The sequence below is a fragment of the Protopterus annectens genome, chromosome 3.part1 (genome assembly GCF_019279795.1).
Source record: "Protopterus annectens isolate FY-2018-M chromosome 3.part1, PAN1.0, whole genome shotgun sequence".
Classification (NCBI taxonomy): Eukaryota; Metazoa; Chordata; order Ceratodontiformes; family Protopteridae; genus Protopterus; species Protopterus annectens.
In genome coordinates, this window is record NC_056732.1 from 4,254,967 (window position 1) to 4,278,075 (window position 23,109).

At 41.2% G+C, this 23,109-nt stretch overlaps 1 protein-coding gene across 1 annotated transcript in view; it reads right to left on the reverse strand.

Moving 5' to 3' along the window:
• The window catches only part of MIOS (meiosis regulator for oocyte development), an 876,134-nt gene that overhangs the window by 683,760 nt on the left and 169,265 nt on the right, over positions 1-23,109 (reverse strand). Inside the window, exon 2 of the mRNA XM_044066490.1 lies at positions 19,790-19,888. Coding sequence (XP_043922425.1) covers positions 19,790-19,888 — 99 coding nt within the window. The remainder of the gene's footprint in view (positions 1-19,789; positions 19,889-23,109) is intronic.

Below are 23,109 nucleotides of genomic sequence, written 5' to 3' on the forward strand. Positions count from 1 at the left end.
GAGGAAGTTTGGTCATCATACTTGTAGTATCCAACTCTGCCCCTTTAAAAACGACACGCTGAGAAGGCAGCAAGGGAGATTTCTCATCGTTTACTGCATTTCCTAGGTGAGAGCAGAACTGCAAGGTGGTGTCTCTCACTTTTATTAGTAGATGCTCGGTGGTGGCAGTTAGGAGCCAGTTGTCTAAGTATGGAAACACCCGGAATCCTAGGCACCTCAAGTGAGCCGCAACTACTGCTATACATTTGGTGAACTCTCTGGGGGCTGTAGTGAGGCCAAAGGGCAGAGCTCGAAACTGGTAGTGAATGGCTCCAAGCCGAAAGCACAGGTGTCTCCTGGATCACCTGTCCATTTTTATATGGTAGTACGCATCCTGGAAGTCTATCAAGCACATCCAATCATCTTGTTACAGAAAAGGGATTATCAATTGCAGTGTTACTGTCCAGAACTAGCACTTTCTTACTGATTTGTTTAGGTTGCTGAGATCCAGAATTGGTCTCCAGTCTCTTGTTTTCTTTGGAACTAAAAAGAATCTTGAGTAAGTTCCGGATCCTATCTGGTCTGCGGGAACTGTATGGATGACTCTTTTGTCTAGCAACTTTTGAATCTCTAATGCTGCCTGTTCCCTTTGACTGGGTGGAACGTCTAGTATCTTTTGTATGTTTGGGAGAGGGAAGGAAAAGGGTATGGAGTAACCTCCGGATATGATGCATTGTACTCATTTGCCTTTTATTAGTTGCCAGGTTTCTGGGTACAAAGATAAATGACCTCGACTGCCTCCAGAGATGGACAGGCAGGCCTCCTTTCAGGAGCACTGGAAGGGCTTACCAAAGAAAGAGTCTCTGTCACCCTAATTCTGCAGACCTCCTTTGCCACATGGTCGGCATCTTCCATTATTACTTCCCCCTCTGTCCCTGGGGGAAGGTTCACCACGTGTGTCCTGGAAAGCGCTCTGAGATTTTGGAAACCACATTTTCCCACTTCCTTTCTGACCTTTGGGATATGGTCTGGTAGGTAGGGAAAAATGGACTTCTGCAGCAGACAAAGTCTCTCCTTGCTCACACCTGGTTAGTGTGTCCTTGACTTTAGGCCCGAACAGGAACGAGCTATCAAATGGGGCGTTCACAAAGGAAGATTTAAAGGGCTCTGCAAAGTCACACAAGCGCATCCAAGAATGTCTCCTTAGGAAAATTCCTGAACCCTCTGCTCTACTCGCTCAATCCACTGCATAAAAAATCAGTCTCATGGAGGAGTTAACAACTGAATTTAAGGTAGAGAGCTGACAGGAAACTTTATCCAAAACCCCTTCAGCTACTGAACCTTGGAGAGTATCTCCTAACTCCTTCAGGAGATCTCTCTGCAATCTAGTAAAATGGGTTGGGTAATTCAGCAATCTGAGAGCAAATGTTGCTGAGGAAAACATGCGCCTTCCATATCTGTCCATCGCACGAGACTCCTTGTTCAGTGGATGAACAGAAGATGTCTCAGAGTTCCTTCTTGGTTGCTACCGCCACCACCAAATCATCTACTGGTTAAAAAGGTTTTGTCTGAGGGAGACGTAATGGACTTATTTGACCTCCAAAGAATGGGTTCCTCTGAATCTGGAGACTCCCACACCTTTCGAGATCCATAAGCTCATCAAACGGTGGAGACACCCAAGTGGAGGAAGGTTGAGATCCAAAGGCCTTCAGGTACAAGGACTCCTCTGCCAAAGGGTTGGTGGATTTCCAGCTACCTCTCTAAGTATTTTTAAGATGTCTCCAAAGGAGACATCTTCAGGAGGCAACTGTGGGGACCCTTCAGCTTCCTCGAAGATGATGGCAAACAGCAGAAAAAACAGCAGAACAAGGTGGAAATAACTAACCACTGAACTAATTATCTAGTATCAAAAATAGCTAGGAATGAGCAATTTCCACAATAGTAATAATAATGATGATGAAGAGAATACTTAGCCAGAGCCAGTAGAATGAGCAACCAATCTTGTTTAATGGCAAACAAGATCTGCGGAGTTTTCCTAGTGAATGCTGGGATAGGATTTAGCTACGATATAGCTGAAGACCTCGAGCTTTTAAGTAAGGCCAAGTCAGATCCGAGGATCGGATCCAAATCCATCCTGGTAAGAATGAACGCAAGACAAGACACCACCACATCACTCTTTATTAGCTAACCTTCAGTCACTTAGTGGTATTCTTTGTGCTTTTAGTTCACAGCAGATGGAATACATTGCACAGCACAGCTTTATAAGTGGTGACTTCATGCAGTAATTGGTATATTTTCCAGTCTTTAATGCAGAACAGTTCATATAATCCAGGTGTTGCAATAAAGCTGCAATTCCACAATTAATGACGTAAAAACTTTATTTCCCTAACATTATCAGGTTTCATGCTTTCAACTTTATTGAACTATACCTGGCATTACTCACTTATTTCAGTCCAGGTCTATGACCACATTCATTGCAGTATAATCAAAACTGTGTATACCTAATGGGATTTAACATACTACTCTGTTTTGCTTACATGACTATAGATTGCAAGATACATCTGTACTCACCACACCCATGGAGCAACCTGGCTAGGTGCCCCGCACTGGCCTCTAGGTTGCGAGCTCTCTCCTCTGCAGCTGTAGGGAGAGAAGCACACCATTATGCATACCTGTCCATCACACATTCAGATTAGGTATTGGTAAAGCAATGCAAGCAGTACTTACAAACTGGGGGGCATTCCTATCTCAAGCATCCTGGACCCAGGTGTCCAGAAGTCCCCTCTTCCGTCACTTCAGATCATCATAATGATGACGGATCTGCTCACCTGTCTAGGGGATACATGTAGCACTGGTGAGATCACATGTCAGACGGTCCCAAGCTTCTGACTTGTACTCTGATCCCTGGTATTGGCCCTGCAGCAGCCGGACGTCATGGTATTTTACAAGGAGTCCAACCATGATCCTGGACTCCAGAATGCCCCGCTGCTGCGCCTGGAAGAGTGCACCCTCTCCAACACCTGCCATAGCTCCTGCCAGGTTCAAACTTCAACTGGTTCTGCTGTATTCAACTAGTATAATCTAGATTATACCTTATTTCTGTTGGTATTTTACTAACTACTTACTTTCTTTATGTAAATGACTTGTTTGTATTAACTTCAATGTGGAGCTTTTCTCCCCGGGCCTCTGCTGCCTAGCCCGGTAAACAAATGTAAAATAAAAATAAATAAATAAATAAAAAATATTCCCATCTGTTTTCCTGCCCTGTACAGCCACTGAGCCATTGGGCAACTCTTAAAAATGCAGCGCATCGTTCAGCATCAAGCAAACCCGTTGAGCTCAGCTGAGCAGTGCTTAAACTGGTACTGTACAGCAGTGCTTACTGATAGGCAAACCAGCTTAGCTGAGCAATGCTTAAATTGGTATTGCTTAGCAGTGCTTTGCAATGCTTAGCAATGTGCAAACCAGCTAAGCACCGCTAAAGCATTCCTTGTTTAAGCAGTACTTGGCATTAGCTGTGCTTAGAGGAGCTTAGCTGAGCGCAGCAAAGCAGGACTTAAAATACATCTCATAATGTGTATTTGCAACATAAATGCTTAATAACATGTCTGTGCATGCATACAATATTCAATCAATGGTTTAAACATACGTCTCATAATGTGTATTTGCAACACAAATGCTTAATAACCTGTGTAATCAAACAAAATTTAATCGGGATTTAAAATAATTCTCATAATGTGTACTTACAAAATAACCTGTCTGTGTATTCAAACCCTGCACCTACTGCACAAGGCTGTCACTCTAACCATTTGGCTATCTGGCCATGTGGAATTCTTCTATACTTTTACATATACCTGTCATCTACTTTTAAGTTCCGCTGAACACAGCAGCACACCGCGCAAACACACTCAGCTATGCTTAAAAGTAGATGACAGGTATATGTAAAAGTACAGAAGCATTCCACACAGCCAGCTAGCCAAATGGTTAGAGTGACAGCTTAAACTTGACCTTTCCTTCTTAATTAAATGAATCTGTCATTTATAGATGCCTGGCATGTGCCCAGTGCTGTGCAGCACAAAAAAAATTAACATAACACTTTATTACACTTGCATACATTGCTATCTGGCACTTTGACTGTGCAGGGTGTGTGTTGCTCATCTCTGGACACAGTAACACACTCCCTACACGGATTCAATAACCGTGTTACACGACTCTCCCTAAGTAACACGCCTTCATTAATATATATGGAGCACAACCGAGGGGGTACCACGTACACTGACATGGTACCTTCCATGCAGGCTTTACACTATACCTACATGGATTTTATTAAAATCCCCAGGTTGGCTTTCTTGTGTTAGAAGGTGGGAGAATCTCCTAAAATAGCTGCAACCTCCCTGCTGCTTCTAAGAATATCCCAATTATTACAAACAATGTTCCAAATGGGTATTAGATCCAAGCTGATAGGAAGTGGAAGCTAGAGGTTCGGTCCATGGTAATGGTCTGATTAAATGTAGTATGGGTAGTGTCCAAGCCAGAATTCTGAAAGGATTTTGGTACAAACACATTTTTTAAAATTGGCTGAAACTTAGGGGACCATGCTTCACTTACTTCAGTGAAACGTTGTTCAATAAGCTGCTTGGGGTAATTTCTGTTAAAAAAAACAGGCTGCTTAGGAACTTTTCCTTCCTTAAAGAAAGTTTTGTCATTACTTATAATACGCGACAATCTGATGAACTGTCCCCTGGCAATGTTCCTTTTCATAAAAAGGGGATACTGGCTGTTAAAGTTAAGGAAATTATTTCTGTGTTTTTATGGAAAATACTGGATTCCCAGCTAAGGGAATTAGTGTTTAAAGAGATTTCTGTATCTAGGAACTGAACCTTCGTACCACAGCCTGAAATGGTGAATCTTGTTCTTGTTGTATTGCCCTGACAAACAAACAAAAAAAGTAATCTGTGTAACAGTGATATAATTAAATATTATGGAAATCCAGCAGGTGGATGAGGGTATTAGTCTTCCATGCACTTAACACAACATTAGCGAATGCAGGGCCCATTTATATATACGCGTACACACACACACACACACACACATATATATATATATATATATATATATATATATATATATATATATATATACACATTACATATTTAGTTACACAACACACACACATGTATATATACAACGTATTATCTATATTACCTGACAGCTAGACATTTCTGTTACATCAGTGGTAAGGACTAAACTCCATTTACTAGCAGAGAATCTGCTGCTGTGTAAATCTGGAATGAAACTAAGTAAAATCCTTGAGGATCAAATGGTAGCTGAGTGTGCTTTATACCCAAAGTACCCTAACTTCCTAACATTTTTATTTTTTATTACAGACTGTATGGCCTCATACAGGAGTACCAAATGCAGTACAAATATAAATATAACATTTCTGATCAAGTATTCTGTAGGGATTTTTTAAAATCTGCCAGCTCATTATTCTCCCCAAAAATATGTTCGCAGTTACCTCTTTCTTCACCATCACACCTCCGTTATTTGCTATCTACCTGAAGAAAAATTATCTGAAGCCTGCTTGGGCCACAAAATACTCACTATGTTGAGATAGGGTCTCAACTGTCAGAAGGAAAAAGATTGGAGACAGCAGGCATCCCTGCCTGGGGCCCCCAGTAACTGTGATATTTTTGGACAAAGCTCCATTAACTACTAATTGCACCCTTGCTTCACTGTACAAGGCCATGATCCATCCTAAAATATCTTTTCTCTATGCCCACATAGGTTCATAGGTAGGTACTAGGCTATCAGCCCAAGGGCCTATGTAAGCCTAGCCAGCAAGGTACCATAGCTTACGCCACCCAAGAATGTTATTTTCCTATGCCACTGTCCAGCAGAGACACATAAGTGATCCCCGGGGTGTATTTCCTATTTCCCATCCACTCATCAAGATTTTTCTTGAAGAGTGCTAATGAAGAACTTTGCTTGACATAGATGGGTAGCTTGTTCCAGTGTATAGGAAGTCTCTGGGACAGGAATCTATCCCTCCAGCGTGTCTTGTTTATTGTGGTAACAAGGTTTAGGTCCCTAGAGCGTGTAGCTTGGAGAGATTGGGATTTCTTTAGGTGCAGCATGTCCAACAGCTCTGGGTTTGACATAGCTTGCGGTCAGTGTAGGGCATTTGTTTGAAGCCAGTAATCCTCTTTGTGAGGTATTTCTGTGGCCTATACAGCTGCTGCAGATGTCTTGTGAGGTACATTCTAAAAGGGGCGTTGTACTCTATAATGGGTCTAATGAGTGAGTACAGGGAAACAATGACCTCTTTTTTCCTGGATGAGAACCCTTTTATGATGAGGTGTGCACCATAGAAGGACTTCCTGACTACTGTGGCGATGTGACTATCAAATGAGAGACTACTGTCCACCTGGGTCCCAAGGTCTCTTATTACGCATTCAGTGTTAAGTAGATTGCTGCCTATGTGGTAGTTCATGGGTACAGAGTTTTTACCAAAGGGGATGACACTGCACTTTTTGGCATTGAGCTTGAAGCCACGGCTCTGACACCAGGCATCTGTCTCAGTGAGGCCCTTCTGTAGGATGTCCGCATCATTTGGGGACTTGACCATGGCTCCTAGTTTGCAGTCATCTGCAAACTTCATCAGCCAGAGGCCTTCTGTGTTAGCTTGTACTTCAGAGAAGTAGATACCAAACAGGAAAGGTCCCAGGATGGAACCCTGTGGCACTCCACTTGTTACTGCCTTGAGGTCAGATTTGGAGTCTGCAACTTTTACAGTGTGGGTTCTGTCAGTGAGCCAGTTGGCAACCCATCTTGTGAAGTACGGATTTATACCTAGTTTAGTGAGTTTAGCTATAATTCCAGAATGGGGAATGGTGTCGAAAGCCTTGGCGAGGTCAAGATAGGCTGTGTGAACCACCTTACCCTCATCCACGGCTTTGGTGACTGCCTCAAAGAAGTCGATCAGGTTCAGGAGGCATGATCTGCCTTTCACAAACCCGAACTGGGTGGGATCCAGAGTTTGGAGGTTACCAATGTCTTTGTTTATGAGTTCCATGATGATACGTTCCATGGCCTTGCAGACCAGGCTCGTCAGGCTAATAGGTCGATAGTTCCCGGGATCAGTGGTCGCTCCCCCTTTGTGGAGTGGGATAACTGTTGCTGTGCACCATTCAGTGGGCACAAAGCCTGATGCAAGGCTATTATTGAACATGGTGCTTAAGTGGGGAGGGAGCCAGTTCGTTCTGAAGTTCGTGTAAAACGCAGCCTGGGATGTTGTCCGGTCCCATGGATGCTGTGTTTTTGGCTTTAGAGAGTGCAGCTTTTACCTGTGTAGTTGTGATTACAGGGACTCTGCATTATTCCTGTACAGATATGGGCCCTTTAGGGGGCGAGAGGGAGATAAAGTTAGCACTGAACCGATCTGCCAGGATGTTGGCAATATCAGTTGGTTCTGTAATTTTCGTGCCTTTGTGCTGTAACTCAGAGCAGATCTGGGTGTTGCCATCTAGACTCTTGACATAGCTATAGAATGCTTTGTGGTTGCCCTTGGATTTAGTGACAATTTTGTTTTTGTAGCTAGCTTTGAAGGATCATATAAAAGATCTCAGCTTCTTACTGAGGCTGACCAGGGAGCTCCTCCACTCATGGGATTTTACTCTCTTTTGCAACAGTTTCTTCCTTCTGTTGTACAGTTTGTTTATGGAAGGGGACCACCAGATTGGCTTCCTTTTTTTGGAGGATAGCGTCTTGGTTCTGTTTGGGATAGCACGATCCATGCACTCGTGTAAGTGCTTATAGGGTGCATTTGTGTAGGATTCAGCAGTTGCAACTGTATTGTCCATCTGCATAGGTGTCATGAAGTTCACCACTTCTGTCTTAAGTAGCATGAAGTTGGATTTGGAGACATTTTTTACTGTGGTTTCCTTAATGGGGGGTGGGGGTGGGATGTGGATATCAAGGGTGATAAGCTTATGGTCGGATTGGACCAACAAGGAGTTGACTTCAGGTGTGGAACACCGGTCACTCATGTTGGTAATGACTAGGTCTAGGATATTGTTGCCCCTGGTGGGGGTGTGAATAAGTTGATCTAGAGCATTGGAGTTTATGAATTCCAGAAAGCGTTGAGCTAAGGAGTTGGTACACGAGTAGTTTTCCCAGTTAATAGTGGGGTAGTTGAATTCACCCATTATTAGGGTGTTTGGTTGAACCCTAATATTTTCCAGTACATCAAGAAAAGAGGAGTGGGAATCCTGGGGCATGGTGGGAGATCTGTAGCAAGCTACAATTTGGATTGCAGTTTTGCCCAGAGTTAGTTGCACTTGGATAACTTCGGATGCATTATGCTGAGCAACTAGCCTGGAGGTGTGGATATCCTTAATGAATATTGACACACCTCTGCCATTGGTGTTTTGGTCCAGGTTACATGGCTGAAAAGTGTGGTATGAGTTATAGCCTGGTAGTGCAGGGGTGCTCTCTGGAGCCTTGAACCAGGTCTCAGTCACTGCACAGATATCTATGTTCTCCATTTTAAGGAGTGCCTCGAGTGAGTGCATTTTGAGATTTAGACGTTTAGCATTGAGTAGCATTACCCTCAGTTTTTGTTTGCCTGTTCCTTTTATGGTGGTGAATTTGTTATTTGCATCCTGCCTAAAAAAGACACTATAGGGGCAGCAAGAGCCTTAGCCAGTATCCGGAATCCCAGGGGTGATAGGTGCAGACCATCTGTGGCAAAGCATTGTGTTCTGTTGACCATGTCATCCCAAGGAGACAGATACTGGATCCCCTTAGAATTACACCAGAAGCATAACCAATTGTTGAAGTCAATCATTTTGTCCTTCTACTGCAGTATCATTCTGTGCGATGGCAGAATGCTACTCAGGGCTAGGGTCATACCTGCCTGTGCTACAAGATCGGAGAGCACTTCTATCTTCTAACACTTGAAAAAGAAAAACCCAGTGAAGTGAATCAAATGCTTTCTAATGTCAAAAATATTATGCAAGTATTGCTCCATCTAGGCCTATCAGCCTTGATAAGAAGCTCTGCAATTTCAACCAGTTAATTTCATCTGTCCTCTCCTTCACAAAGTCTCTTTGATTCTGGGATATTAGTTTAGGTAGATAGGTCTGTAATCTTTTAGCTAACACAGTGGCAAGGATCTTTGCTTCTACACTCATTAAAGATGGGTATATAATTCCCTGGACATCTACCTTGGCCACGTTTTGGTAACAATACTACCAGGCCCTTAGAAAAGGGGTGGGTATGCCTTCTTTGCCACATTACTAAAAACTTCAGCCAGCACCAGCCCAAAAGGAGTTCTAGCCTGTTTATAAAACTGAACAGAAAAGCCATTGTAACCAGGAGATTTCTCAACCTTTAAGCTATCTGTGGCATTAAGAACTTTTACCACTATGATATCCCTATCTAAAAACAGTTCTATCCACATCGGATAAAGTGGGAGCAGACCATTTAAATGGCTCAAAACCCATAGGTTCACCACTTTCTGTTTGAAATCTGGTTTAGTACATCCCTTAAAAAAAGTCCAAAAAAATTCCTGTGATGGATTCATCACAAAACAGGGTGCTATCATCCCCTTGCATGCATATGAAAATCATACTACTACAGAAGCCCTTCAATTTTATATGGCAACAATTTCACCTCTGACCCTTCAAAAACCCTGCTCACTTATTCTCTTTTCCACAAGTTTGGTTTCATTCTCTATTATTTTGGCTTTTTAAATTGCTATTTGTAGCATCCTGCCATCTCCTGATCTATTTTTATCCTCTTGCTTTTGTAAACTACCTGAATCATCCTCCCACTTTTTAATCTGCTTCTCTTCTAACTTTTCCAGTATCCCTGCTTACTCATAAGATGGCCCCTGAGGGCACTTTTAATTACGTCCCACCACAACGCTGATGACAAGCCTTCTTCTACAGCCATCTTTTTACTATCTAGGATTTCCTTCACAATTCTACATCCCTCAGCTTCTCTTGTATGATTTGGCAGAAACCATGGCTTCCACTTCCAATCCACATTCTGAGATGACCTTTAGGGACAAACAACAACAGTACAACAAGGGAGTGATCTGATAAACGTCCTCCACCTATTTCAAATGTCTGCTACAAACCTTCTCCTCTAACTAAAATCTATCTAGTCTTTTTGCTTGCCTATCTTCATTTCTAGAAAAGGTTACTTTGTTCTAGGGGAAATAATAACCAAATCTCTCTCCAACAGTCTTCACCCATTCACTGAGAAACTGGCCTGCTGCTTTAACATTCCTTTCCCTACAAATACATTTCCTGTCCCTCTCTGTCAATCTACTACCATGTTAAAGTCTCCACCTACGATTTCTCTACTGCAAGAAAGGTAGAAAGACTACCAAATTTCATAGAAGTGCTAAGAAAAATAAGAGGAGTCAATCTTCTTCTTCTTCTTTCGGTTGCTCCCGTTAGGGGTTGCCACAGCAGATCAACTGTTTCCATTTCTTCCTGTCCTTTGCATCTTGCTCTGTCACACCAACCGCCTGCATGTCCTCTCACCACATCCATAAACCTTATCTTAGGCCTTCCTGTTACCTGGCAGCTTCATCCTTAGCATCTTTTTCCCAATATACTCTGCATCCCTCCTCAGCACATGTCCAAACCAACGTAATCTTGCCTCTCTGGCTTTGTCTCCAAACCTTCCAACCTGGGCTGACCCTCTAACATACTTATTCCTAATCCTGTCCATCCTCGTCACACCCAGTGCAAATCTTACATCTTTAACTCTGCCACGTCAAGCTCTGACTCCTGCCTTTTTGTCAGTGTCACTGTATCCAACCCATATAACGTAGCTGGTCTCACTACCCTCTTGTAGACCTTCCCTTTCACTCTTACTGGTACTCGTCTGTCACAAATCACTCCTGACACTCTTCTCCACCCACTCCATCCTGCCTGTACTCTCTTCTTCACCTCTCTTCCACACTCGCCATTACTCTGAACTGTTGACCCAAGGACTTAAACTCATTCACCTTCGCCACCTCTACTCCTTGCATCCTCACCATTCCTCTGTCCTCCCTCTCATTCACACACATATATTCTGTCTTAGTCCTGCTGACCTTCATTCTTCTTCTCTCTAGAGCATATCTCCACCTCTCCAGGGTCTCCTCCACCTATTCCCTACTCTCACTACAGATCACAATGTCATCTGCAAACACCATAGTCCACGGGGGACTCCTGTCTGATCTCGTCTGTCAACCTGCCCATCACCATTGCAAATAAGAAAGTGCTCAGAGCTGATCCTTGATGTAAACCCCACCTCCACCTTAAACGCATCCGTCACTCCCACCGCAGACCTCACTGCTGTCACACTACCCTCGTACATATCCTGTACCACTCTTACATACTTCTCTGACACTCCCGACTTCCTCATACAATACCACAACTCCTCTCTAGGCACCCTGTCATATGCTTTCTCTAAATCCACAAACACATAATGCAACTCCTTCTGACCTTCTCTGTACTTCTCCATCAACACTCTCAGAGCAAACATTGCATCTGTAGTGCTCTTTCCTGGCATGAAATCATACTGCTGATCACCAATCATCACCTCCCTTCTTAACCTAGCTTCCACTACTCTTTCCCATAACTTCATGCTGTGACTGATCAGTTTAATCCCTCTGTAGTTACTACAGCTCTGCACATCATCCTTATTCTCCAAAACACTTTTTCTCAATTCCTCAGGCATCCTCTCACTTTCCAAGATTTCATTAAACAATCTAGTTAAAAACTCCACTAACATATCACCTAAACACCTCCATGCTTCCACAGGTATGTCATCTGGACCAACAGCCTTTCTGTTCTTCATCCTTGCTAATCTACTGCACTTCCTGATTCACTATCCGCACATCATCCAACCTTCTCTCCCTCTCATTCTGTTCACTCATCAACCCCTCAAAGTACTCTTTCCATCTGCTCAACACACTCTCCTCGCTTGTGAGTACGTTTCCCTCATTATCCTTTATCACCCTTACCTGCTGCACATCTTTACTAGCTCGGTCCCTCTGTCTAGCCAATCGTTACAGGTCTTTTTCTCCCTCCTTAGTGTCCAACCTTTTATACAACTCTTCATACACCTTATCCTTAGCCTTCGCCACCTCTCTCTTTGCCATGCACCTCATCTCCTTATACTCGTCTACTTTCTTCATCTCTTTGACAATCCCACTTCTTCTTCACCAGTCTCTTTCTCTGTATACTCTCCTGTTCTTCATCATTCCACCACCAGGTCTCCTTGTCCTCCTTCCTCTTTCCAGATGTCACACCAAGCACCCTTCTAGCCATCTCTCTTACTAGCTCTGCTGTAGTTATCCAGTTATTCGGTGCCTCTGTTTTCCAATCTTGTCCCATTACCTACCTCCCTTCTGTATCCTCCTGTTTCGCTATAGCTTTGCATCTTAAAGTTCATCTGACTAGGATGACTCCCAATTTGCGTCCATCCCCCTTACAAATGCTGCATCCTGCTATCAGAATTTCCTTTCCCCTAGCTTTAAAGCCTCATTTCTTTTTGCTTTAATCTCCTGCAGCAAGGTCATATCTACTGCCATACATTTACATCTACTCTATACTTCCCCCTTTTAAGTGGATGGCAAATAACCCATAAATTCTACATAGCAATAAGTATAAAGAAACCTCCATTATCCCACAAAGCTAAGCTATGCTCAAACTCCTTCCTCCCCTCCCTGTTTTGGGCTAAGTCCATCTAGACCCTTGAATCTGCAAGGAATCTATACACAGTTATCAGTAAGCAAATTCTCATGTGAAATTAAAATAACCAGAATAGCCAGTGTAACTGACATTTGCAAAAAAAAAAATTGTATGAAAACAGCATTTAAGTATACAAAACTTTTAAGTATCTGAAAAAAGAAACGCAGATAATCAAGATTCAGTATATAGCCCAAGTCTCATCTACTTCTCCAATAACCAGCCCTCCGGACTTATACAAACAGTTCTAATAGTACCCACAGACCAAATTTTGTTAACAAACAAAACTATTGTTCTGAAACTACTACTGTACAGTATAAAGCAAAATTAAGCTCTGCTGGGTAGGCCACCCATGAAGTCAAGGCCAGTCTCTACAGCTCCTGATGAACAACTCCGAAGGTCACTCTTTTCAAATATAGCGCCATGAAAGAGTTGCCAAGCAGACATTACTTGTCTTGGGTACCTGGTGTTGTCTCTTTTTCTTCCCATCCTATGACCTATGAATTCAATCCACTTCTCAATCTATGTCTGTAGCTACGATCATAGCTGGTAGCACTTTAGAGTCAGATGTTTTCCCTTCTCTGCCTGTTCTCAAGATTGTCAAACCTATTCTGTAGCCATGTCAGTTTGCTTTCCAGGTGACATATCTTATTTTGTTGATGCTCAGTTAATAGTTTTATTTTGCAGATCATTCTGCAGCTGGTGCTTCTCCATTTGCATTTGTGAGATACTCTGTTTTAGTTATTGCAACCAACCTTGCAGCCCTTTAGTCTTCAGTGAAACAGCCTGAAGCATCTCCATCATTTGCTTCACCATTTATTTTTCAACAGCAGGATCTGTAGCTGCAATAAGCTGAGAAATATCAGTCAGCTTATCCATACTGGCCATTTTTTTTTTTTTGAAAAGGTACTTGCAGGTTGACATTAATCTCGGAGAGATCAAAGGAGCCATGCTGATATTAACCCTGCCATGTTATCAAGCACAAAACATTATTTCCGTTTCATGTACCTATTTTGTTAACATGGTTATCCAGTTAGACTAAGGCCTGCAAGCAATGTCTTGATAAGTGACTTGCCTCGAATCATGCAAAGTAGAGTTGTGTACACTTACCATAAATGTAGATGTCCGAGTGTATTCACTGTTGCAGTCATCACATTTGGGTTATCTGCTTGCAGTAACCCTCCGTCGGCCTGAGTCTTGGGTCCTGCATCGGTTGCTGTCTCATCTTCCGTGACTTCAGGTAGTCAGGGGTATAAAGCATGCAGCAGATGTCATTACATCAGTTTTACTTGTCCCAGATGTCAGGTACCTCCAACAAAAAAAGCAAATACACCAAAAAGCTTTTAAGTATAGTAAAGAAAAATAGAGGTATAGCCAAAAGAAGTCAGGGGGCTGGAGGGAGGGTATCCAGGACTGCAACAGTGAATACACTCGAACATCTACATTTATGGTAAGTGTGCTCCTTCCAACTAATAGACTTATGCCTAACCTACAAGGCACTCACAAATCCAGCCCTGATGAAAATGTTACAAATTCATAAGACAAAGTGCATGGCAACAACCTGATCCAAGGATCTAAACCTGCTCTGTGACATAAACAAAACAAGTTGAAGAGACAGTTACCGTGTCTCAAATTACCCAAACTCTGGAACAGGCTTCCTGTTCATAAAAAGCACAGCCTTTCTCTAATCCTCTTCAAACGCAGTTTGGATCAATGGGTGGGGAATCGTAGATTCACCCCTGGGGTGGTGCCCGTGTCACTTATGTACAGGGGCTATGGATAAGCTGTAAAATACTCAAAGACGCATGCACACACCCAAGCCATCCTCTCACCGTCATGCACAAACCCAAGCCATCCTCTCACCGTTAAGGATAAAAAATCATTTAAAATCTAGGTAATAATGGCTAGGCTTGTACAGGCTCTTGAGCAGTTAGCCTAGTAATCTCCAATGAAATCAGCTCAGACATGTACTCAAAAACATTGACATATCCAGAAATATGTTTTTATTAGGAACCTAGATGGTAGAAGGCCTAATTATATCTAATGAGGGTTAAATATCAGGCAGAGGCAAGAGAAAAGCTTGACATATCCCTTTGTGAACTGTCACAAGGAACAAGTGGGAAGTTTACACAATGACATTTTGGATTTCTGTGTGGCAGCTGTACAATGTATAAATAGTACAAGTGCCACAAAACAACCAAGTAGACCAGCAGGAGCAAAAGTGGAGGTAAATAGTAATCCTTTATTGAATACAGACCGGTTTCGGCAAATGTTGCCTTCTTCAGTGTAGGACAAAACAACAGAGTCCCATCCATCAAACATTAAATAAGAATTTTCAGCCAATAAGCCAACAGAAATCATAAATATTAATGATATGATAAAATGTAGCCATAGCCCAAAAAATATATATTTTTTTTGTTTGGAATGGCTAAATCCTGACTAAATAAATACATTGCTGAACCATAGAGTATCACAGTGACCTTCAAAGACCCCTGAATTGCCCAAAACCAACCAATATAAAAAATAACAATAAACATATTTTCCATAAATGAGTATATGTTTAAAGGAAATACATGAAAAAATACATAGCATGTATGGTGCCCCAAAAACCAATCTATGTATTATTTTTGCATTGTATATAGCACAATCAGCCATCAGACATCCAAGATAGAGAAAATACTACAGTTTGTTAAACAAAGATCATGATCATAATACAGGACAATATGATGTGCAAACCCTCCATATCATAATTATCCATTGTACCTATGATGCCTAAAAGTGTGATTATACACTGAACTGTATTACGCTAATCATCCACTCTGCCTAAGTTACCTAAAAGGCAAATTAAATATAGCACATAAGTAGTCATAGCCATAATGTATTATAATACAGGAACAGCCCATCAGAAAAACCCAAAAGGCTCTCCTGTAGCCAAATGGACCCACCCCCATCTAATATCAATACAACCTAGGGATGAAAAAACATTAGACAGGAATAGGGACCCTAACATGGAAAAAAGTATAGGGTAGGCCCATGAAACTAATACGTTCATACATAAGGAACCAACTATAAGTGATCATTAAGCCCAGGGTAAAACAGACCCCCTAATGTGACTATCCAATATTTCTCTTTATGATCTAATAGGCCATGCCAGCCTTGTTTATTACTTCTATCACCAGAGATACGATCTATGATCATAAAATTGAATCTAGCCTGTGGATGTTTAAGAGTGTGTTGGTACAAAGCACTGGTCACTTTGTGATTTCTAATATCACTGCGATGTTCATTCATTCGAGATCTAAGTGCCCTAGAAGTTTGACCTACATAGAATGCACCACAATGGCAAGATGCTAGGTACACTACCCAATCACTACTACAGTTGCCAAATATTTTGATGTTAAATATCTTGCTGGTGTTGCGACTTGAAAATTCCTTTGATTTAGGCATATAAGAACAAGATCCACAGTGACCACAGGGAAAAGAGCCAAACAGCTCATCACCTTGTAAAGTAAGTTGTTTATGAATGGTACCTCCGCTAGCCATGTGTTTATAATGTGACAAATGTGAACCCAAGGTTTTCCCCCGCTTGTATGAAAACCGACATTGTGGTCCCAAAACTGACCTCAACTGGTCATTGGCCAGTAAGATATTCCAATGTTTGTTGATAATATTCCTAACCATATTGATATTTCTTCCATAAGTCGTAACAAACCTTACAGGAGTACAAGATATATTGTTATTCCTAGTTTTATATTCTAATAGTTGCTCCCTGTTCATACGATTTGCCCTACATCTGGCTAAGTTAATATCTTGATGGTCATAACCCCTACTGGCAAACCTCTGGCTCAGATCAATACTGGCTACTTGATATTCCTCATCCCTTGAGCTGAGACGTTTGATGCGTATGAACTGTGACACTGGAATACTTCTAATAGTGTGGCGCGGGTGCATGCTTGAAGCATGAAGCAAGGTATTATATTGTGGGTACTTACGAAACACCTTAGTAGATAAGGTATAGTCAAAGTTTCTCGAGACTGTGACATCCAAAAAATTGATGGAATTTTGGTCATGTGTAACTGAAAATTCCAGTCCCCATATATTACTGTTAAGATATTCCACAAATTCGTGCAAGTAACCCAAATCCGCACGCCACACTAACCAGCAGTCGTCCAGATAACGTCGCCAGATATCCATCTCCACCTGACAGATGTTGTGTAAGTTGTCATATATCATGTACTCCTCAAAATAAGCCATGAAAAGATCGGCATAAATGGGAGCAAATGATGCTCCCATGGCCGTGCCTTGCAGTTGCCAATAACACTGGCCTTGAAAGTATAGAACATTTTTGTTGAGTACATGTTCTGACATACAAATCAATAAGGTATTGAACCCTGGTGTGTAGAGATTCACCCTGTCTAGCCAATATTGAAGGGATTGTAGACCTGCCCAATGTGGGATACTAGTATATAGTGCTTTTACATCTAAGGTACACATGTACCAATCATGTTCCAACTGAGTATCTTTAATAATCTGTAAGAATTGGGTAGTGTCCTGCAATCTTGACCTGATCAAACCTAAAAGTGGCTTAAGATATTTCGTGAGGAATGCAGATAAAGGTTCAGTAAGAGATCCTGTTCCAGAGACAATAGGTCTGCCGGGTGGTTTATTCAAAGATTTATGAATCTTAGGTAAAAGGTACAAAATCTGCTTGGAAGGTTCAGACACCATCAGTGATGACAAACATTTTTTACTAATAATCCCCTCCTCAAATGCTAGCTTCAAAAATGAATCAATTTCTTCTTTGAAAACAGGTGTGGGATCTATGGACATATGCATATAACATTTTTTGTCCGATAGTTGTGTCAACCCTTCTTGTATATAATCAGCAGTGTTAAGAACCACCACAGCTCCCCCTTTGTCAGCTGAAACAACCACAATGTCTCTGTTGTTACATAGTTGGTCTAAGGCCAACTTGTCATCAGTAGTAAGATTACTTCCTAGCATAACATGCCCTAGGTTCTCAAAATGGAGGTCCCTCAAAATTGAATCCATAAATATGGAGACATATTTGTTCATGGGTGGTTGGAAGGATGACTTGCCAAACCAAAAATCATCAGATGTGCCTGAACTATCCTCAGCAAAAAACAATTTTAAATTAAGAGTACGACAAAAAACATGTAAATCCTGAATGATATGATATTCCTGGCAAAAAAATGAAGGAATATAATTTAAACCTTTGTTCAATAAGGCTATTTGTTCCTTAGATAATACAACATTTGACAAATTTAATACATTCTGATTTGAAGTCTGAATAGACACTAGCTCAGAAAATTGTTCAGTAAGCCCTGAAACGAAACCTGTCCAGTTTGTTTTCCGGTGCTTCCTGCCCCCCCCCCCGGTGTCCCTTGCCCCTTCTAAAGGGGAAATTCTGTTAGTTTTCTTCCTATTGGGAGACCCCCTATCAGAAGTCCCCTCACTATCAGTTACTGAGGAATCATCCCCTGACGTACTGTTGGAAGATTCACCCCTATTCTTCAAAATGGATCGAGGTCTCTTTTTGGTACGACTGGGCCCCGTCCTAACCTGATTAGTATCAGCAAACCTGACAGACCGGCTGAAATCGAAAGGTCTGCCCCGTTGATAATCCGAATAATCCCTATGAAACTTTTTGATTTTACGTTCCTTAATAGTTTTCTCATGTTCCATCAAATCATGGGAAAGTTTTTTAATATTGTCTTGATATTTGGGAGAGGATTCGAACTTATTGACATCTGAACATAATGTCTTGATGTCCTGTATATTCAAATCAACCGTTCTTTCATAATATTGTAATAGAATATTCACAAATGACATGGATCCCAACTGTAAAGCTTCCTTCCAATCTTGATTCAATTTTTCATCTGGTCTCCCCACTAAAGGTTGGAGACGTATCCGAAGTCCCCTAGGAGCCATGTTCTGGGTAGAATAAGCTCTGAACAGTTTAAGATGCCAAATGTTGGATCTAAGTATTTTAAATGCTTTAGTAACCGAATGAAAAAACATGTCACAATCAGTGGTTGTGCCGAGTTTTCCGGATCATTGCTTGGTGGGGTGTCAATCCCAAAAACACCTATATCCTGCCGATCAGCACATAATCCGGACAAAATATTGTTGAGATCCATGCTGCGAATATGAGTTCAAAATGCCCACCCAATGAGTATAATGAAACACAGAGAACTATTATACTAATAAAAAAATTCCTAGAAAAGCTGAGGACCAGAGGTCCAAGACGTACCAAAAATGATGTGGGGTTTTCCCTCCCTGTTAAAAATACTTTTCAACTGCAAACATTATTTAATCATGCATAAGATTGTGTACATCAATGTTTTTATGCAGGAAATACAAAAACAAAACTTAAGTAATGTGTAACACAGCAATAAATATCTGATACAAAAAAATTGCAAGGATAACAGTGGACTGTTTCAACTGACAAGGAGGGTCATTATTTTAAACTTCTGCACTTGGTATGTACATAAGAATAAGAAATAACACTAAGATAATATGTTACTATATGTTACTGAGGCAACATGGCAAGCCAACTCTGATGCATAGTCAGTTTAGTATGAAAATGCAATTTTTATTAAAAAAATATACTTTTAAGGCAAGAAAGTTAAAATGAATCAGCTAATCAAACAATGTGTTTTACTGGCTATTTTTAAATTAGCGCTTTATGTCATATCAGGTTTAACATATATAAGTTTGTATTTCCAGACCTTCAGGCATTTGTAACGAGTCTAAAAAAACTCAACTCCACATCTTTTATAAAAAGCTTTACTATATAACTTAATAAACTTACAGCATTTATTTCAGCTAATTATTTGCACTGAATTCACAAATGTGGTACATCTACCCAAACAGAAATGAACTTACATGTTGTGCAAAAGTTAATGTCACTCTGATTAGAATAGTTCTGACAATGCTTTGTTTATATACAGTTTTTACAAACATATCCTTAACAACAACCTATAACAAGTGGCTATCACGAAAAACAGACTTCTGCAAAAATGTGCACCTACCTGTACTGGACTTTATGATGGTTTTAATTCCAGCATAAACCAAATGCACTTTATTTCCCAGATGCCTCTGTTCCAGTTCTTCAGCATATTGCTTCATAAGTAAACGCAAATAAAGGAAACTAACAAAAAAGCATTACATAACAGACAGAAGTATGACTTCTACAATTTGTTTTATCTAGAACATAAAGGAAATGCAGTCATTATACAGCCTCTAACTCATCGATGCATTTGAGATTTATGAATGTGCATTTTTACTACAGGTAATCACTATCTTAATAATTGGTTTTTAAAGTTATGCATCCCAGAACACAACGAGACAGACCATCTGCAGGATTACTATGAAGCTTTAAATGATTTAAAGTAGATGTATGCTGATTTGCTACAGAGAACATGGAAAATTAAATACTGGACAAAAAACAATAAAATAATGGCAAAATTGTTTTACTGTGGCGCTTGTCACACCCATCACAGGGAAAAGGAAAAAACTCAAAAGGAATTGCAGATACGAAATTCAACTGATACATTTTTTGAAGTCTTTTTTATTGGAAAAGCTCACAGAGACTCTGCCACAACTTGCTGTGAGGGAAAGGTTAGTTTGTTTTTGCTTTCATGTATTTTGTATTACTTTATTGCTGTCTTCTATTTTTGTATATTGTGATTTGTTTCCTTTACACTGTGTTTTACGTGTAATCTGCTTTTAATTGCATATTTAAACAAGGAAAGAGATCACAACTGCGTCTCTTGTGACTCAAACAGAAATGTTTTCTCCACAATCCCATTGTGGTGCTTTTGTGTTTTTAAACTCAACTGTCTTTCTAGCTGCCTGCCCCGTATGTTAACTTGACTACATATCCCCTCCCACAACATTGGCTGTTGATAGTAAGCAAAAAATAATTATTTTGTGAAATTACTTCCATTCAAGTATTTAAATGTATTGGCCATCCCACTGTATTCCATAGAACCACAATACTAAGTGCCCATAGGGTTGCCACCTTTTCAAATGCCCAAAGTGGGACATTTTTTGTACAAACATCAGATTTTGCAAGGCGAAACATACCCACGGCCAGTACCAAGGACAGAACTTCACCTTTTTGCCTAAAGAAAAGCAAAGCTTATTTTTGCAACATTTTAGTTCCTTATTCTGTTTCTTATAACATTTAGGTGTTTCAGATACAGAATAACTGTTTTATGCAACTATTACATAAAATATAGGAAATAATTTAGCCCTAAAATCTCAGGACATTTGCCATTTTTTCAATTTTTTTGCAGGACGCAACTGCCCAAAGTGGGACAGGTGGTGACCCTAAGTGCCCACCCTCTTCCAGTCTTTCTTGCTCTTTTAAAATTTGTGGCTCCCCACTTACATAGCTAAAACTTTGTTACCCTCTCTTTCATATCCGCTTAATGCACACTGCAGCTCTTAGGATAGTAACCCATTTTTTCACCTTACTCTTAAAATCTACAACACCTACACTGCATCTTTCGGCTTTTCCTGGTTAGGGGTCGCCACAGCGGATCACCTGTCCGCTCATGATTGGCAGTGGAGTTTTTCAGTGTCGAGTTGCCAGCCCAGCACCCAACCTTCCACAGAAGGCACACACACACACACACACACACACACACACACACACACACACACACACACACACACACACACACACACACACACACTCACACCTAGGGCCAATTTAGAGTGTCCAATCCACCTACAGCATGTCTTTGGGATGTGGGAGGAAACCCACGCGACCACAGGGAGGACATGCAGACTCCGCACAGAAGGCACCCCAGCCAAGGATCAAACCGGAGAACCTCTTGCTGTGAGGCGGCAACGCTAACCGCTGCACCACCGCGACAACACCTACACTAAGACCACCAATTAATGGAGAGCCCACATTCTGCCTCTCAGTAGTCATGTTGGGATTAGTGCTTTTGTTTTGCCCCTATTGAGAGAAGGAGCACAGGGACATTATTTCCTGGAGAAGGCTGATCACCAAAAAGCCTACTAACTGATTCATAGGTGCAAACTTGGAATTTATGCTTATACTTTGCTTCTGGTGACAGAAGGAGCAGACTGCATTGATTCCTGACTGCTTCTGGTTGGACAGTAAGTATATGTGCTTGAAGTTCCTGATTGGTCTGGTTGTTATCAAGGCATCTACCAGGGAAAGGCTACAACAAGCCTACAGACCCTTGCATCATCTAGGACAAGACTGTGGATCAACAAACAGGCTGTGACCTGCCTCTTATCTTGGGACCAGTGCTAATATTTTACTTCTGGTGAGAAAAGAAGCAAAGGAGCATTGTATCCTAGCAGAGTGAAGGTGTGGTGAGACCAGCACTAGCAGAAGCCAGGCAGTAGCCATTCACTTGACTCCCCTCTTTTCATCGTTCTTGATAAGCTAATTCTTTTTAAGTAGGTACTGCTTGAATTGTTTCTAACTTCAGAATATCTCCCTAAATACTTCATCCATAAAATATCAGGATCTACTTATTAAGATTTCCCTCAAGTGTTTGGCAGTGCCCTGTATAGACACAGACACCTTGAGTGACATTTTTCCTGTAAAAGCATCATTGAAATGTCATCAATTCCTAGTTGCACACAGGGCAACTAGTCTGCTGTGACAAGCACTGCCCCTCGAGCTGCAAACTAGACACTCCTGACATTGCTTTATATTCTCAATCCAACTGTCTGATCAATAAAAAAAAAGGTCTGTTGCCATGGATATGAACTTTCCTGCCATCTCTCTTACCAGCTTGTTGGATATGGGAATCCTGAGACAATGAAGAAACTGCCTCATGTTTACTGACTTGTTAATTCTCAAACAAACTGATAAGGTACGTGAGAGATGTATTTACACAATGTCACTGGAGACAAAGCTCTCACATAAAAGTACTCCTAATGTCAATAAGGCTGTCAGTAGTATACGTGCTGCATCCATCACACAAAATTCAAAGCAGACGTATAGACCCACATTTGCTGAGGTACTTACATGTAACCTTTCTAAACAACAAAGACCTTCTAGATGAAGTACATATAACAAAGATCCTCAGCAGCCCCAAATGCACTCTATCAAAACAACATCCAAATCAACACATACAGCCACATCCCATGGAGCCTCTATTTCTAAGCCCAAAAGGCAAGCCACCACAACATCCAACATTCTGGTCACTGGAGACTCCACTGAGAGACACACTGATGTCCCTCTCACTAGGCTGAGTAAGGAGAAAGTCACGGTCATTTGCTTATTCGGACTAGGATCTGCTACATTATACATGCACTCAGGTCATCAGCGCACAAGTACCAGTATGACTTATTCATA